The sequence below is a fragment of the Myxocyprinus asiaticus genome, chromosome 6 (assembly GCF_019703515.2).
Source record: "Myxocyprinus asiaticus isolate MX2 ecotype Aquarium Trade chromosome 6, UBuf_Myxa_2, whole genome shotgun sequence".
NCBI classification, from domain to species: Eukaryota; Metazoa; Chordata; class Actinopteri; order Cypriniformes; family Catostomidae; genus Myxocyprinus; species Myxocyprinus asiaticus.
Window position 1 is genome coordinate 25,417,773 of NC_059349.1, and position 18,175 is coordinate 25,435,947.

Genomic DNA, 18,175 nt, shown 5'->3' on the forward strand with positions numbered 1-18,175 from the left:
CAACATATATAAAATATTAAAATGAATAAATGTTGGTTTTTCCAGCCTGTTGTATTAGTATTTATTTATTTATTGTCCCTTATTCGTTTTAGATACAGTTATTGAATATTGTTATATACATAAGCTAAATAGCCTATATCATTAATGAAATCTTTTTATTACGTATCATATTTTAATGGGGATATAATTTATTACAGCTGACAGTTACGTGAGCCAACAAGGTTTGAACATCAACCATAACAAGATCAAACTGAAATTCACGGCTTTTTAACACTGTGTACAAATTTGAAGGCTGCTTATTGGATAAATACAGGTAAACGTCATAATATGCGACTACGCGATACTTTACAAAGAGTAATTACAACCTACTAGTTAAGTCTTGCCATAAGAACAGGTGGTGCAACCAAATTAAGCACTGACTTAGTTACAAACTAACTAGTAGTTACTAAGCCCTTTGTGTGAACTTTATGTCTCAATTTAAGTGAGACCTTACGCACAGCTGGTGCAACCCTACCCTGGGGTGGTAGTCAGCGTAAGTACTCACTGAGCTACCTAGGCCCCACTTCACTTGAAATTAAAGTTTTCTGCTATTTGTATAAAACTGGTAAATCTGTGCAAGAGCAACATATGTTGTTTGACATATTGCTGACAGGGAAATAACATGTTCATAGTATATGCAATGTGCAAACACTGCATCTTAAGGGAACAAGCTTGTTTTTCAAAATATATCAGCCAATGTGCTTCAGCATAACAATGACCACATGAGAGACCATGACAACTTAAATGCAGTATGCAAATACTTTATGTTGTAACATGACCTAAAAGATTCCAGCACAACACACTGTGCTTCTGAAAAACAATGTTTCAAGAAGACAAAATAGGAAAGAAAAACAAACATTAAAAGTGACTCTTTGCTCCTCAAACTGTCTGGTTGCATAGAGAAACAAAAAAATCTACAACCTCAAAAAGATTCTAAAATAAATAAAAATGTTTTCTTTAAATGGGCAGTTTCATATGATAATTCAAATATGAATTTCTCCAATGAGTAATGCTGAAGTTTCAGGCTTTGCTGAATATGGCACATTGACAACAGGACTTCAGGTTGCATAATTAAGGCACATTATAAGCAGGTGAGAGGTGAAATACTGAGGACCTGGAGTCAGCTCTTGGCTTGTTTCTTTTTCAGAATCAGCTCTGCCAACAGTTTGTATCGGGACATGCACTCCTCCTGAACAAGTCAAAGAGAAATAAATCAATTAGAACATGAGACCACAACAAAATTCATTCTTTCACACACAGTTAAACATTGGTCCAACTTCTGCTATTTTTCTGAATCTGTTTAAACTATAAATGAAAACATAATTGTGTAATTTCTTCTCCCCCAGCATCACCGAATGGAAAAAAATATACATAGTTTCAAACAGCTTTTCCGAATACTCACTCCCTCTGCCATTGGTCAAACAAACAGATGGGATACGAGAAAGCATTTTAAAATCGAAAAAAAATCCCACACATCTGCTTTAATTGTAGGCTGGCTGTACGTGATGCTCACCTTGGTTTTTCCAGGCACCACTTTAGCAACCCTGTCCCAGCGTTCAGTGGTGCCACGTGGGTATTGCTGCAATGCCAGCTCCAAGAGCTTTTGCTGGTTCTGTGTCCATACGTCATCAGACACAGCACTGGGTTTTTCTTTAGGGGCTGATGTTTTTTTCTCATCTTCACTGTCTTCATCTACAGCTGTGGGGTCAAAATCCCTCTGTCTGCGCCCTTTCACTCTCTCCTCCACTGCTCCAGCACTTCCAGCTACAGACTTTCTTTGTCGCCTTCTCAGGGTTTTGCTTTCTGAGTCCTCTCCCCCAACAGGCTCTTCTAAATCATCCAGCTGCTGCTCTAAGGGTTCCTCTCTCTGGGTCATCAGACTGTCTGCCAATGTGATGGCTCTGGAACTCTTTGCTATCACAGTACCGCTCTTTAGCTCTGAAAGCTTCACCAACCCTGGAAAAAGGGACAAAGAGGTGGCAAATTACTCTGACGGAGATGCTTATGGGTCACTAACAAATAAGGGTGTCCGGGTGATAAAAATGAGAAATCTTTTAAAAATGTAGTTGTCAAGTTCTGCAAAATGTAATCTTGGAGTCCATGTTGGTTTCATATATCTTTGAAAAAACCATTGACCATTTTCTACAAACAAAAATTTATTTGATAACTTTACAAATGTCATGTGGTGTAACCATCAATTAAAAGGTTGTTCCTTGAATACATGGGACTGTACACAACTTTATCATTAACTTCAAGAACTTTTTCAGACACATTTTTCAAGGATTTTGTTTTTTACAATTATCATGAATGAGTAAATAATATCAAGAAGTTTTCTCAGGGTTATTCCATTGGACCTGAACAAAATGTGCCTGTTCATAAAAATGTCAAAATATCAGATATTTTATTTAAACTTCAAACACAGTCTTGAAAATCTAATGTCATCAGTTTTTTTTTTTTTTTTTGTCATATGACAACAAAATGGCAACCTACATGTTGGTTACATCACCTGACTGAGTTGGTGGACAAACATTTTTCAAATATTAACATTTTAAAAACAAATTTTTTCATTGCTTATTTTTTTAAAGCAATTACAAAATATTACCCTACACTGCTAACGCCAACATTTATTTTTTTCAAGGATTTCAGCTTTTAATGAGATTTTTTTTTTTACAGTTTCTGGATGGTTACACCACATGACAATTTTTCCTTTAAGTCACAGAACAAATATCAAAATGACTTCCATCTTGGTGATTGAAAAACATGTCCATCATAGAAGAGTTGTATTTAAGTAATTGTTTTGTGTGAATTGCCCTTTTCATTTATTTTTTAGAATAACGTAACAGTTAACTTTTGCTTTTAGAGCAACCCATTACTGGATTTGACTTCCAGCTGATTTGAAAGATCTAACAAGTCATGGTGATTTCTCTGAAAATTAAAAGTCTGGTTACTGTCATACCAGAATTGCCAACATGGTACTCAGCGTTAGTAGTACTGTCTTAGGGAGATATATATACAGTTGTGCTCAAACGTTTGCATACCCTGGCAGAAATTGTGAAATTTTGGCATTGATTTTGAAAATATGACTTACCATGCAAAAAAACTCGGGGAGCACAATCTCTTTTGAGCACAACTTTAATATTTATATATATTACACACACACACAGATCAGCCACAACATTAAAACCACTGACAGGTGAAGTGAATAACATCAATTTTCTCATTACAATGGCACAGTCAAGGGGTGTGATATATACTAGGCAGCAAGTGAACAGTCAGTTCTTGAATTTCATGTGTTGGAAGCAGGAAATATGGGCAAGCGTGAGGATCTGAGTGACTTTGACAAGGGCCAAATTGTGATGGCTAGACGACTGGGTCAGAGCATCTCCAAAATAGCAGGTCTTGTGGGGTGTTCCCGGTATGCAGTCATTAGTACCTACCAAAAGTGGTCCAAGGAAGGACAACCGGTGAACCGGCAACAGGATCATGGGTGCCCAAGGCTCATTGATGCGCTTGGGGAGCGAAGGCTAGCCTGGTCCGATCTCACAATAACACAGATTGCTGAAAAACGTAATGCTGGCCATGACAGAAGGGTTTCAGAACACAGTGCATCGCAGCTTGCTGCGTACAGGGCTGCATAGCCGCAGACCGGTCAGAGTGCCCATGCTGACCCCTGTCCACCACCGAAAGCGCCTACAATGGGCACGTGAGCATCAGAACTGGACCATGGAGCGATGGAAGAAGGTGGCCTGGTCTGCTGAATTACGTTTTCTTTTAGATCATGTGGATGGCCGTACCACCTACCTAAAGATTGTTGCAGACCACATACACCCTTTCATGGCAACGGTATTCCCTGATGGCAGTGGCCTCTTTCAGCAGGATAATGCGCCCTGCCACACTGCAAAAATTGTTCAGGAATGGTTTGAGGAACATGACAAAGAGTTCAAGGTGTTGACTTGGCCTCCAAATTCCCCGCATCTCAATCTGATTGAGCATCTACGGAACGTGCTGGACCACCAAGTCCGATCCATGGAGGCCCAGCCTCGCAACTTATAGGACTTGAAGTATCTGCTGCTAACGTCTTGGTGCCAAATACCACAGGACACCTTCAGAGGTCTCGTGGAGTCCACGTCTCCACAGGTCAAAGCTGTTTTGGCGGCATGAGGGGGACCTACACGATATTAGGCAGGTGGTTTTAATGTTGTGGCTGATCAGTGTATATACAGTATACACAGCTCTGGAAAAAATTAAGTGACCACTGCAAAATTATAAGTTTCTCTGGATTTACTATTTATAGGTTATGCATTTGAGAAAAATGAAAAATTTTGTTTTATACTATAAAGTACTGACAACATTTCTCCCAAATTCATTTTCATTTAGATTAATTTAGAGCAGGGGTACTCTATTAAAGTTACAAGAGGTCCAGTCTCTACATTTCCTTCCCAGCAAAGGTCCAGATAGTATGTAGCTTACATGTTGTCAGTAGTTATATGGCTAGGAATTTATGTATCTTTTTTTTTTATTTTTTTTTTTATAGTTTTTATAACTTGCCATGTTGACAGCAATAGTACTTTGTAAAAAAAGATGAAAAAAATCCTGATGAGGATATTGGGGGCCCAGAGACAGCTAGTGGGGTCTGAGAGATCTTTTCTACCAAAAGATTAAAATATTTCATCAAGACTTCATCAGTGGAGCGCACTTGCATATGAATATTAAAAGATAAGATCAACAGTTTGTTTTGAAGCTGAATGACAGCAGTCCAGTTTTGTTTAAATATTTTTACATTCAGAATCTATACAATGTTCATGGGACATAGGAGGCCTTTTGACAGATGAAATAATACTGTGGGTTCAGGGATGTCCCCTGAGAGAAAATGTATAAAAATGTAAAAGCCTAAATGGACCATTTTTATATTTTCTTTAAAGTGAGAATCTACTAACAACAAAAAAACAATTTACATAACAGTGAAGTATTAAATATCTGTTTGATTAATTTAAGGATAAATAGGCTTTCCTTGCCATGATGACATCTCAGCTTAATTTTCACAAAATGTGAACAAAAATCTGTTTATTATGAAAGGCTCGTGACATGCTGATTAATTAAGCTATATCTAGATGGTTAACTTGTCCTGACACAAACCTGGCTTAGCTGAATCACATATACAGATGAAGATAGTTTCACTTTACTTAATTTTTGTTTTCTGCAGTGTGTTTAAGCGAAAAATGCCAGTATCTGTAGCGGTGTCTCCGCTACTGTTGTTAAAATAACTGCACCTGCAACTCGTTCGTACAATAAATTAGGCTTTATGCGGCGCCTCATGTCTATAGCGGGGAGAGAGGCAACGCACGCGGAGCGGGAATAAAGTGAGTAAGGCTGAACGTGCTTTATTCCCGCGCTGAACGCTATTTATTCGCGCTCCGCGGTTGAATACACGTATGCTTACATAATCACTTAGCCAGGTGTCAGATAACTAGCACAAAGCTTCAGAGTTCGGACCGGATTTAATTGTCCTTCGGTCTGGATCCGGACCGGAGTCCGCCAATTGAGTACCCCTGATTTAGAGCATTTATTTGCAGAAAATGACAAATGGTCAAAATAACAAAAAATATGCAGTGTTTTCAGACCTCGAATAATGCAAAGAAAACAAGTTCATATTCATTTTTTAACATCACAATAGTAATGTTTTAACCTAGGAAGAGTTCAGAAATCAATATTGGCACCCTTGGTAAATATGAACATATAAGGCTGTGAAACAAAAAATAAAAAAATCTACATTGTCCTTTTGATCTTTCATTCAAAAAATTCACAAAAATCTAACCTTTATTTGAAGTAAATCAATTGAAAGAGGGGAAATATCTCATTATTAAATAAATATTTTTATCCAAAATACATTGGCCACAATTATTGGCACCCCTAGAAATTCAAATAGAAGAGTCAAATATATCTGAAGTATATTCCCATTCATATTTAAAAAATTTGAGTGCACCTGGGTGACTAGGAACATAAAATTGTTCAGCCATGACTTCCTGTTTCACAGTAATATAAATATGAGGTAACACACAGGCCAAATTCCCTTAATCATCAATCACAGTGGGTTAGACTAAATAATATAGTTCTGATGTGCAACAAAAGGTTGTTGAGCTTCACAAAATGGGAAGTGGCTATAAGAAAACAGCCGAAGCATTGAAAACGCCCATCAGGGCAATAATTAAGATGTTCCAATCAACTGGAGATCTTGAGAATCAGCCTGGAAAAGGACGTGTATCTATATTGTCTCCACGCACAGTGAGGATGGTTCAAGTAGCCAAAGAATCTCCAAGGATCACAGCTGGAGAACTGCAGAAATTAGTTGGGTCTTGGGGTCAGAAAGTCTAAAAAAAAATATATCGAACATCACCTACAAGTTGTTTGGGAGGGTTTCAAGAAAAAAAGCCTCTGCTCTCATCCAGCAACAAACTCAAGCATCTTCAGTTTGCTAGACACTACTGGAACTTCAAATTCGACCAGGTTCTATGGTCAGATGAAACAAAAACAACAACAAAAAAGAGCTTTTTGGCAGCAAATACCAGAGATGGTTTTGGCGCACACAGAGATGAAGTAGTACCAAATGCCTGCGGTTAAATGTGGTGCTGCATCTTTAATGTTATGGGGCTGTTTTTATGCCAGAGGTCCTGGACATCTTGTTCGGATACATGGCATCACGGACTCTATCAAATACCAACATATAAAAAAATCTAAACCTGACAGCCTCTGCCAGAAAGCTTAAAATGGGCACTAGTTGGATCTTCCAGCAGAACAATGATCCAAAACAAATATCAAAATCAAAACAAAAATGGTTCACTGACCACAAAATCAAGGTTCTGCCATGGCCATCCCAGTCCCCTGACCTGAACCCCATAGAAAATTTGTGGGGTGAACTGAAGAGGAGTCCACCAACATAGACCTCTGAACTTGAAAGATCTGGAGACATTCTGTATGGAGGAATGTTCTCAGATCCCTTGCCAGGTGTTCTCCAACCTCATTAGGCAGTATATGAGAAGACCCAGAGCTGTTATCTTGGCAAAGGGAGGTTGCAAAAAGTATTGAATAAAAGGGTGCCAATAATTATGGCCAATGCATTTAGGAGAAAAATATTTATTTAAAAATGAAATATAAATGTTTTACTTCAACTAAAGGTTAGATTTTTGTGATAAAAAAAAAAAAAAAAAAAAAAAAGAATGATCAAAAGGATAAACAATACAGATTTTTTTTTCACAGCTTTCTTTGCTCATATTTACTAAGGATGCCAATATTTTTGGCCACCACTGTGTGTGTGTATGTATGTATGTGTATGTGTGTGTGTATATATATATATATATATATATATATATATATATATATATATATATATATATATATATATATATAGTGTTTTTGAATTTCATGGTTAAGATTTATTAACTGGTTTTGTTTGTTATGTTCATTTTTACATTTTGCATAGTGTGTATTTTTTGCATTTAAAATTATGCATTTTGAGTGTAATTTTGACCTCTGACATCAACCTGCCAGGGACAGCAGAAAAAAATTAGCCATTGGTGAAATCTGACACATTTACATCAGTAAGATGTCTGATTAATGTGCATTGTCCATGATAAATAAATAAAATAAATAAATGAAAAATAGTAAAAATAAATAAGTCACGTCGATGCCACCTACAGTTGTGGCACAAAAATATTGGCACCCTTGGTAAATGAGCAAAGAAGGATGTGAAAAATATGTCTTTATTGTTTATCCTTTTGATCTTTTATTCAAAATATTAATAAAAATCTAACCTTTAATTGAAGTAAACTAATTGAAAGGTGGGAAAAATCTCATAATTAAATACATATTTTTCTACAAAAAACATTTGCCAAAATTATTGGAAACCCTAGAAATTCTTATGAGTAAAATATATCTGAAGTATGTTCCCATTCATATTTTACACTTTTTAGTACACCTGGGTGACTAGGAACACGAAATTCAACCATAACTTCTTGTTTCACATGGTTATAAATATGAGGTAACACACAGGTAAAATTCCCGTAGTCATCCATAACAATGTGTAAGACCAAAGAATGAAGTTATGATGTGTGGCAAAAGGTTGTTGAGCTTCACAAAATGGAAAGTAGCTATAATAAAATTCCTAAAGCATTGAAAATACACATTTCCACCATCAGGGCAATAATTAAGAAGTTCAAATCAACTGGAAATGTTAAGAATCGGCCTGGAAGAGGACGTGTGTCTATACTGTCTCCACGCACGGTGAGGAGGATGGTTCGATTGGCCAAAACTTCTCCAAGAATCACAGCTGGAGAACTGCAGAAATTAGTTGGGTCTTGGGGTCAGAAAGTCTCCAAAACTACAATCAGACATCCCCTACATCACCACAAGTTGTTTGGGAGGGTTTCAAGAAAAAAGCCTCTGTTCTCATCCAACAACAAACTCAAGCATCTTCAGTTTGTCAGACACTACTGGAACTTCAAATGGGACCAGGTTCTATGGTCAGATGAAACAAAAATAGAGCTTTTTGGCAGCAAACACCAGAGATGGGTTTGGCACACACAGAGATAGCCATATGGAAAATTACCTCATGCCCACAGTTAAATATGTTGGTGGATCTTTAACATTGTGGGGCTGTTTTTATGCCAGAGGTCCTGGACATCTTGCTCGGACACATGGCATCATGAACTCTATCAAATACCAACATATAAAAAAATCCAAACCTGGCTGCCTCTGCCAGAAAGCTTAAAATGGGCACTAGTTGGATCTTCCAGCAGAACAATGATCCAAAACAAATATCAAAATCAAAACAAAAATGGTTCACTGACCACAAAATCAAGGTTCTGTCATGGCCATCCCAGTCCCTTGACCTGAACCTCATAGAAAACCTGTGAGGTGAACTGAAGAGGAGAGTCCACCAGCATGGACCTCAGAATTTGAAGGATCTGGATCGATTCTGTATGGAGGAATGGTCTCAGATCCCTTGCCATGTATCCTCCAACCTCATTAGGCAGTATATGAGAAGACCCAGAGCTGTTATCTTGGCAAAGGGAGGCTGCACAAAGTACTGAATAAAAGGGAGCCAATAATTGTGCCACACATATATTTGACAAATATATTTGTTTTTGATAAACTTGTGTTATATTAGCAATTGTTTGATATCCATTAAATGTTAGATTTTTGTGAATATTTGGAATGAAAGATCAAAGGGATAAACAATAAAGACATATTTTTCACAGCCTTCACTGTTCATATTTACCAAGGTGTATCACAGTAGGTGAAAAGGTTCATGATTATTAAAATCCTTTCTCCCATGTTAAAAATCCTTTTATACTACACTGAAAAAGAACCTACCTGATGTATTGGTGACACAGTCTTTGACTTGCTTCACTTTTCCTGTGACCTGTACAGAATTAGTCACTTTTTTTTGTACATTTATTGTACAAACCATATTGGCGCTCACACATACAGACACAAACACACACACATTTTATTAAATCAAAGCACTTAAAAATCCCATTTAAACTGCTAAGTCCTTGCATGCCATAACTGTATACATGGTTAGAGACTCACCTCAGTCACTGATCTGCCTAATTCATGAGCAATCTTCTCCCACCGTCCCGGTGTTCCACCAGGAAACTTGGCCATGCAGCGAGAGAGCTGGCTGAGATCCTCCTCTGTCCACTCATTAGCCTACAATCATTACCAGCCTTTGGTAAATAAAAATACTTTTATTTTAACCAATGTTCTTTGAAGACTTACATTCTTCTTCTGCTGCTGCTTTCTGTCCTCTAACCAGTCACCCATTTGATCTTCAATATCTTCAATAGATGTTCCCTGATCATATGCAGGCACAAAAGCTGGATCTGTGTTGGGTTCATAGGCTGGAAACTCTACTTTAGGTTTCTTCACCTTGGGCCGTTTTTCTTCTGCAGAGCAAAATTAACCACCATCACAGATATTAAATGTCACGTTGTCACAATTTAACCACATGCACATGCATGGTTATATAGGTTATCAAGGCCTTACTCTGCTGCATTTCCTGCTCTGCCAGAGCTTCTGCCTCCTCCTTTTCTTTTACTTTCATTTCCTTATAATCTTTGTAATACTGCTTTACATCCTGAAAATACAACATATGCCATGATTTTTACAGTTATATGCTTGAAAACAAAGATAAAATATCAAGTAAGTCATGGTGCCTTTAATCTGGTGGAACAGTACCTGTATTATATGAGGGAGAGACTTCACAGAATAGTATAACCAAATGCTTAATTTCAGAGGCAAAATGTCATGCCAGTGTGGCTTGTCAGATCTATGGAAACAGAAGCAAAGAATACACTAAGATTTCCTTGTTTGAGAACCAGTCAACATTTCTTAAAAAAATCTAGTTTATTTTACCTTTCACTTTTTTCCTGTGCCAAGGACTTAATCTCCTCTGTTATCTTACTGCTTTGTTTTTTCTTCTTCTCTCTCTTTTTCCTAGTCAGAAGTTCATCCTGAGAATAAAATTAAGACAAAGCTTCCATCACTTTGTATGCTGAAGTAAATGTAGCATCTTAGAAGCCAACACTGCACGACAACTCCTGCGCAATAACATGTTTTGCTACTTACCAACTGCTTCTCAAGGTAGATGGACCATATAACTGCGTAGTGGCCCACTGTCAGAATGAGGAAGAGGAGGAAGCCCAGCTCTCCATTACTCATCTTCCTAACACGTCTATAGTAGAAGACAGGCTGTCTCCAATCTGGCAGCCCATTAACCAGGATGTCATCATATCTGTAGATGTAGTGCAGTTACCTGTGAGAAGGTTCTATGCAAAATATTTTCTTAAAAGAACTTTGCAATTATCAACAATTCATCTCAGGTGAAAACCCTTACCGCTTCCTCTCTACCCAGACAAATGCTCGACCACACCCTCGCCTCCACAAACAGTTCGCAGACTCTAGTCACTGTCCCAATGGTGCAACCAGGGTTTGGGTATCTTACTCAACATCCCTCTACATTGCAAGTAAATCACTCGCATATGTGAGTCAATTTTGCGCTTGTCTGTTATTAGCCACTGGCAAGTATATATTAACATTTCACTCGCCAGTGATAGAGTTGTGTGGTGTCGAAGCACTGAGGCCCTTTTACTGAATAAAAAGCAGTTGATTAAGAAGCTGGATTCAGCCTCGTCTTTCCCTGCATGCTGTCTCATGAGCACGCAGGAAAAAGCACTTGCCCTGCTCTATTTCTGTGGAGATGATCAAATGCAAGAAACAGAATCTCAAAGTCTTCCTTCATGAGAAATAAGGGCTTGTGAGTTAATCAGAGAGCCTTAAAATGTGTGAAAGTGAAGAATTTAAGGGAGAAAGATTTTACTATTGCATAATATAATATAATATAATAGCTATACAGGTTGGCTGGGTTACAAAAGAAGCAAAAGAAAACAAAACACTGAAAAAGTCTAAAGGATCAAAAGTAAATCGGACAAATAAGAGAGATATATTTTAGTTATTTAGACATATTGATCATTTAAATATTATTTTAATTATTTTAAATTTTATACTTTTATATTTGACTGTCATTCATACGTTTTGAAGCCTGAAAAGGAAATCATATACCCTTATTTTATTATATGACCAAAGCTAAATTTTTATAAATGACTTTGTTGTGTGCATGAAGCACACATAGTGAGTTTATATGGTAATTAATAGTCATATTCGTGAAACACCTAAAACAGACAATTAATCATCATAGCCCTAAAACAGGCAATTAATCATCATAATCGCAATTATTTGTTTGACAATTAATTGTCAGCCAAATTTCACAATGGTGACCCCTAATTTTCATTATTAGGTTCCTACCTTGTGAATTGTTTTGTTAAAAATGTGTACAAAATTTCAAACAGTGACAACAACTTGTATCATTATTAAAAATGCGATTTCATGACATCATATAAATTGATAGAATGTGAAATTTTTAAAAAGCTAAAATGTGATTAAAATCATAAAGCAAAATCTAAAAAAAAAATTACAATATACTATATTGCATGAATATATATGAAGAGGCCCCCTCTCTCAGTTTGCTTAATATATATTTTAGTTACATTATGCTTACATGTCGTCAAAGTCTGGCGAGTAAAAACAAAAATGTACTAGCCAATGACGATTCTTTCTCCAACATGATCGTAGAGGGTTGCTCAATAGCACTAAATCACTAAATTAATGAGTTAGCAGTCGGTTTCTTCATCTTTTAGGCTATCACAAGCTCTTTGCAAAAGGTAAAGACTGCCACAAGTTATGAAAACGTCTGGTAAAAATGTAATCAAAATAAGGCATAATACCAATATTGAGTAGTGAAATGAGTAAGTGGAAAAATAGCTTAATTTGAAAACCAAAGTATAGCTGCTTTAGAATTAACTTCTGTTAGACATCCTACAATGACTTTTGACTTTCAATGAAAGAACACAAACCACCAGAGGCTAGTCATGAGAACATGACGTTTGCACAGTTGCTCACCTTTGTCTTCTTTCTTCATCTTTAAGAACCTCATAGATGGCAACTAACTAGTAAGAGATGACAAAGAAGATATGCTGAATTCCAAAAAGTGTACAGAGAAACAAGCAAATAAAATAATTTACATATAATGACATAAAATATCATACCAAAGACAACTTTTGTTCAGCCTTAAAGAAACACCTACCTGTCGGAACTGGGTTTCTGCATTTTCATCTTTGTTTTTATCTGGATGTAATGTAAGAGAGAGTTTTCTATATGCCTTCCTAATCTCAGAGGAAGATACATCCTGTGAGAAGCAGAAGCATCAACATTAAAATCATTGGCTTTTCAATTACATATCCTCCGAGACTTTTTTAAAAAAATAGTTCACCCCAAAATGAAAATAGTCTCATTTTTTCATTCCAGATGTATATTACTTTTTCTTCTGCCAAACACAAAATGAAGATTTTTAGAAGAATATCTCAGCTCTGTTGGTCCATACAATGCAAGTGAATGGTGACCAAAACTTTGAAGCTCCAAAAAGCACATAAAGTCAGCATAATAGTAATCCATAAGTCTCCAGTGGTTTAATCCATTTTTTTTGTAGAAATCCAATCAGTTTTGGGTGAGAACAGACCAAAATGCAAAACAAATTTTACTGTACATTTTGCCATTGCAGTCTCTATAGGCATGATCATGATATCGAGCTTGATTATACATACTTCTTAGTGCTTGAGGCGTGTGTAGAATGCTAGATGGCCCCATGAAGTGTAATCGAGTTTGAAATCATGATCACCAAGGGGACTGCTGATGTCAAGATTTATAGTGAAAAAGGTGTTATATTTTGGTCTGTTTTCACCAAGAACTGATTGGATCGCTTCAGAAGACAAGGATTCAACCACTGGAGTCTTATGGATTACTTGTATGCTGCCTTAATGTGATTTTTGAGCTTCAAAGTGTTGATCACCATTCACTTGCATTGTATGGACCTACAGAGCCGAGATATTCTTCTAAAAATCTATGTGTTCTGCAAAAAGAAATAAAAAGTCACCCATCTGGGATGGCATGAGGGTAAGTAAATGATAAGATAATTTTCATTTTTGGGTGAACTATCCCTTCAAAATTAAAAGGAATGTGATTGACAAGTGATTGGACTGCCTGTGGTGTTTCAGGAGAGGAAAAGTGAGATAACTGTTAGCATTGTGCAGCAACATATTTCTTTCATCAATTTGTTTACTACATAGAGACTAAACGTTACACGCTGCTGTGCTGACAACAATATGAGCATAGCTTTATTTAAAAGGTATTAAAAGCGAATTATCATGGTAAATGTGTAGCAGCGGCACTGTTATTGTAGTTTTTATCCGCCATACGTTTGGGAAAGATAAATTGAAACCCACGCTAGTTTTTCACAAGCAACGGTTAGATACACACACAAAAAAAAATACGGGCTCTTAGATCATCAACGCATTAAATATCACTTAGCCACCAAATTGTAAATTTACAACAGAGCGAAAAAATGACACGTCATGTCGTGCTGTCTAGGCCCACAGCCCGGAGATTTCTTGGTCAATGGCCACCGCCATTCACATTGTGCAGGAGGCAGGGCCAGTTTTCCGCAGCCCTCGTTCGGTGGATATAAAGTCAGGCTGTTGAGAGATATTAAGTTAAAAAACAAAAAAAAAGGTTTGGGTTGCTATTTGATAGGAATGCATCTCCATACACGCGCAGGAGTTAGAACTGCGATATTTACTACGCCGGTATGCTGTCTATCTTCTTATTTTTACTTTACTGACACAGTTCGAATTGCAGATGTACAAAGTGTGACAAAACACAAACGGTAGAGATAAAAACCAGTCTTACGTGATTCACAGACAGGAATTCGTAGAAGGTTTGTGGGATTTCCTCCACTAGGTCGAAAAGCTCCAAGTCTGCGTCCCATGCTAATGTTGGTAACGGCCGTATAACCAACATCCCGGAGAATAACACCAACGTAAAGACCTCTGGCAAAGTCATTGTTGGTTGTTTTTATATATCTGCGAAGGCCTACCATTAACTATCCATTCGGGAAACCTTGGTTTTGAGATTACTTTAGCATAACATCACGGCCATTGAAACAGCTCGGCCTCAGTCTGCTCTAAATCCACACACACACACACGTTTCACATGCAGCCGCCACAGCAGGAACCAATAAGCATGAAAGCTTCAGTAGTTACTTGGTGCATCAAATCCACTGTTACCATGAGAGTTACCACTGGCAAATGAACTTTAGCTGTGTTGAATATTTCATAATATAACCGTTGCCTATTATATCTTAAGCACTAAAGATCAACAGACATAGGTTTCTCTGTAGATCTGTACAGTTATGTAGACCTGGAGCAATTTCTTTTTTTTTTTTAAATGTCAAACAGAGAGGAAAGAAACCAAAAGTTTGTGCCCCAGCAAGATCACTGTTCTCTTTAACTGAAAGCCCAAGCATGGAACATGATCTCGCTTTTCCGCTCTCCTTTAGTAGAATGTTTCCTATTACTTCTAGGGAGGGGTGACAAATGTTGTACGTTTCTTCAGATGTAGCGCTATTAGGCTACTATCATACTATTAGTAGGTCAATTTAAGGGGCATTGACATTCTATAGGCTATCAACATTTGGACAGTTAATCCTATCTCTAACCTCAGCCTAAAGAGAGGGCCACAGACAAAGGCTACATATCCAGCACAGCAGGTGTCCTAAAGTCCACATGAGAGTCAGCTTGATTTTTTTATTAAAACTTGTTGGCACCAATAATCGGCCATCTAGTTTTTTCTTAACATCAAGGATGACTCATTGCCTGCGCATATTTAGCTGCTGATGTTTTTCCTCGATGTTCTTGTTGGGCTACTGGAAAAAAAAAATATTTGAGTGAGTATCTACTGACAGATCAGACAGAGAAAACATTTGAAACGTCTTCAGTAAGTTAGGAGATGAGAAAGCTGTAAATGCACCGCATGCATTTGAAAGCAACAGAACATTCAGCGAGTAAAATTATAGCTGAAGAAAATCTTTTGCTGAAACATAGGCCTACATTTTTTTAAATTAAAAAAGAAGAAAACGCAATATCTAAATAGACTGAATTGTTTGAAATAGATTTGCCATCGTATCAGCCAGCAGCCAATTATGGACTTATTTTCAGTTATTTTCTATAATTTATTTGCTTGGCCTGTTTTTTTCTTTCTTTTTTTTTTTTTTTTTTTTTTTTCAAATGAAAGGTGATATTTCATTGTTTTCAAGCTTAAATCTTTGGATTTGGTCGTTTTAGGGCCAAAGTAACATTTTATGAACTGCTCACATGTTTAAGTCTGTGACATACTTTTGAGAATCTTTTTAGATTGGCTAGTTCACGCAAAAATAAAAATGTCATAATTTACTCACCCTCATGTTACTTCCGTTTGACTTTCCTTCTTCCATAGAACACAAAAGGAGATGTTAGGCAAAATGTTAGACTCAGTCGCCATTCACTTTCATTGCATCTTTTTTTCCATACAATAAAAGTGAATGGTGACTGATGATGTCATTCTGCCTAACATCTTATTTTGTGTTCTATGGAAGAAAGAAACGGTCCGGCTTTGGGACAACAGGTAAGTACAGTATGGAAGAATTTTCATTTTTAAATGAACCATCCCTTTTTAATTTTCATCTTCTGGAATTGAGAAACTCGTGGGCGTCGTTTTGCTTGGTTAGCGATATAGAAGAAATCCAGTCTGTTCAAACAGAGGTTACGAATAGTATACAACGTAAATCTGAAACAAAATATAAGGGTTTTTCTTTTTTGTTTTATTTAATAGTTAGTCGGTCATTTTTTTATTGGTTTGGTAGCCTATAAGTTCTTTATTCGGCGCCAAACAGTGATGGCAAACTAAGAGCATAATACACCAAATAATATTTTTTTCCTCTAATGGGCTTTTATTCTTTTAACTGAATGTTCATTGATTAAAACACCCAGTTACAGTAACAGCTTGAGGTTTAACCCCTTACAGTTCATTTTAAGTAGAGATGTATTACTGGTTCTTCCTTAAAGTATAGGCCTAAACAAATTTGGCTTCATTGATTTAAATAATAAAGCATATATCAGGATTGCCACCGCCTTATAAAATAAACTGAAATGGTACAACAGTTGCAGGCCTACTACGCATGCTATGTATTAATCAATAAAGCGGAATAGGCAAAAACACGGTATCCCAACCGGCTCCATATTTAAAATAGTACATTTTCAGTGGAGTATTAATAATAATTTTTTTTTTTTGTTGAATTGATCACCGTCAAGCCTACAATTTGTCCGATTTCCATTTTATTTTTGTATCATTATTTCATGTATTTATTTTAATAAATTAATTAATAAAACCATTTGCCTTATCGCATCGTATTTTTTTCAACACTTTTATAATTCACTTGTATAGCTATTTTATATAAAAGACAATAGCCATGATATGCGACATTTCCACTACAGCAAGTCAATCTCATGTAACAAAAATCAATAGCTGTTTGATTTATTTTCTTTGCTTCTTTATAAACAGTATGGGATTATCGAAATGCAAGGAAGAAATTCAATTTTCTTTGATATGTAGCCTTGATCTGATAAAATGTGGCAAACGTAATTCTGCTAAAAATAAATAAATAAATAAAAATCTGTAGGCTACATATTAGAAATCCCTTACAACTGTAGATTGACCAGAGAATGTTAAACGTATAGGCTATAAGGGGTAACGTCGGTATGCATTTATATATAAGGGAAAATATATGCAAGAAGAGGCGAACAAACTCATTGCGCATGACTGATCAGGTTGATAAATGTATGGATTTGAAATTCTATTAAATACTGTAAAATTATCTAACGCATACCAATATGCTACCTGACCGCATTTTGTCTGCACAGTTTGTTTCATTGGTATAGAAAATATCATAGTGGGACAATATTCATGTTCATTCGTAAAATTGTCATAAATAGATTTAGATCATCAAACGTAGAAATGCAAACTCAAGTCGGCTGTATCTTAACTAGGCCAAGTCCTGACCTCCATATCTCATTTAGTTCACTAATCAATCTTGTGGGATCATATACAATCAATAAAGTCATTAAGGTTTAAGCCAATAGCCTATAGGAAATACAGGAGAGGAAACACGTCTCCTTAAAACGCAGTCACTGAACATTAACCTACAGTTTTTTAAGAGATCTGCACGGTATCCTTGTTAGTTTATCGGCTAGATGTAAAAATAATTCGCTTTTAATTGTCTTTATGGACGAAGATGAAAGAATGAATAATCGGCCAAATGAAAATAAAAGAGAAATCACCTCTCATATTGAACATTTTCACTGTGGAAAATGTTGCCCTGTTATCAGGAACTTTAGACGATGTTTCTCTATTTTTTTCAAAAGTAGCTGTAACACCCGCTTGGCCATACAACCATTTTGACGAGTCACATCTGTGGTCTGAATAAAGAAATAATCGGTATTCTTGAGATTGTAGAGAATGACACTAATCATTGAAATTAAACGTGTTGTCTGACCAACTCGACTAATAATACACAGAGTAGCTAAATGGCCTGGTTTATGGATTAGCGATAGCTTTTGTTGAAAACTGGTATGGTTCATGTTAATTGAAAGAG

At 36.5% G+C, this 18,175-nt stretch overlaps 1 protein-coding gene across 1 annotated transcript; it reads right to left on the reverse strand.

Moving 5' to 3' along the window:
• Positions 1-774: 774 nt before the first annotated feature.
• Positions 775-14,726, reverse strand: LOC127441928 (dnaJ homolog subfamily C member 1-like). Its single transcript, XM_051699507.1, has 12 exons — positions 14,398-14,726; positions 12,740-12,841; positions 12,556-12,602; positions 10,666-10,831; positions 10,453-10,550; positions 10,276-10,366; positions 10,084-10,174; positions 9,817-9,983; positions 9,628-9,747; positions 9,409-9,457; positions 1,553-1,995; positions 775-1,228 (listed from the first exon to the last, which is right to left on the reverse strand). The coding sequence occupies exons 1-12, from the start codon at positions 14,548-14,550 to the stop codon at positions 1,160-1,162; spliced, it is 1,596 nt and encodes a 531-aa protein (XP_051555467.1). The 5' UTR covers positions 14,551-14,726; the 3' UTR covers positions 775-1,159.
• Between the last annotated feature and the right edge of the window lie 3,449 nt (positions 14,727-18,175).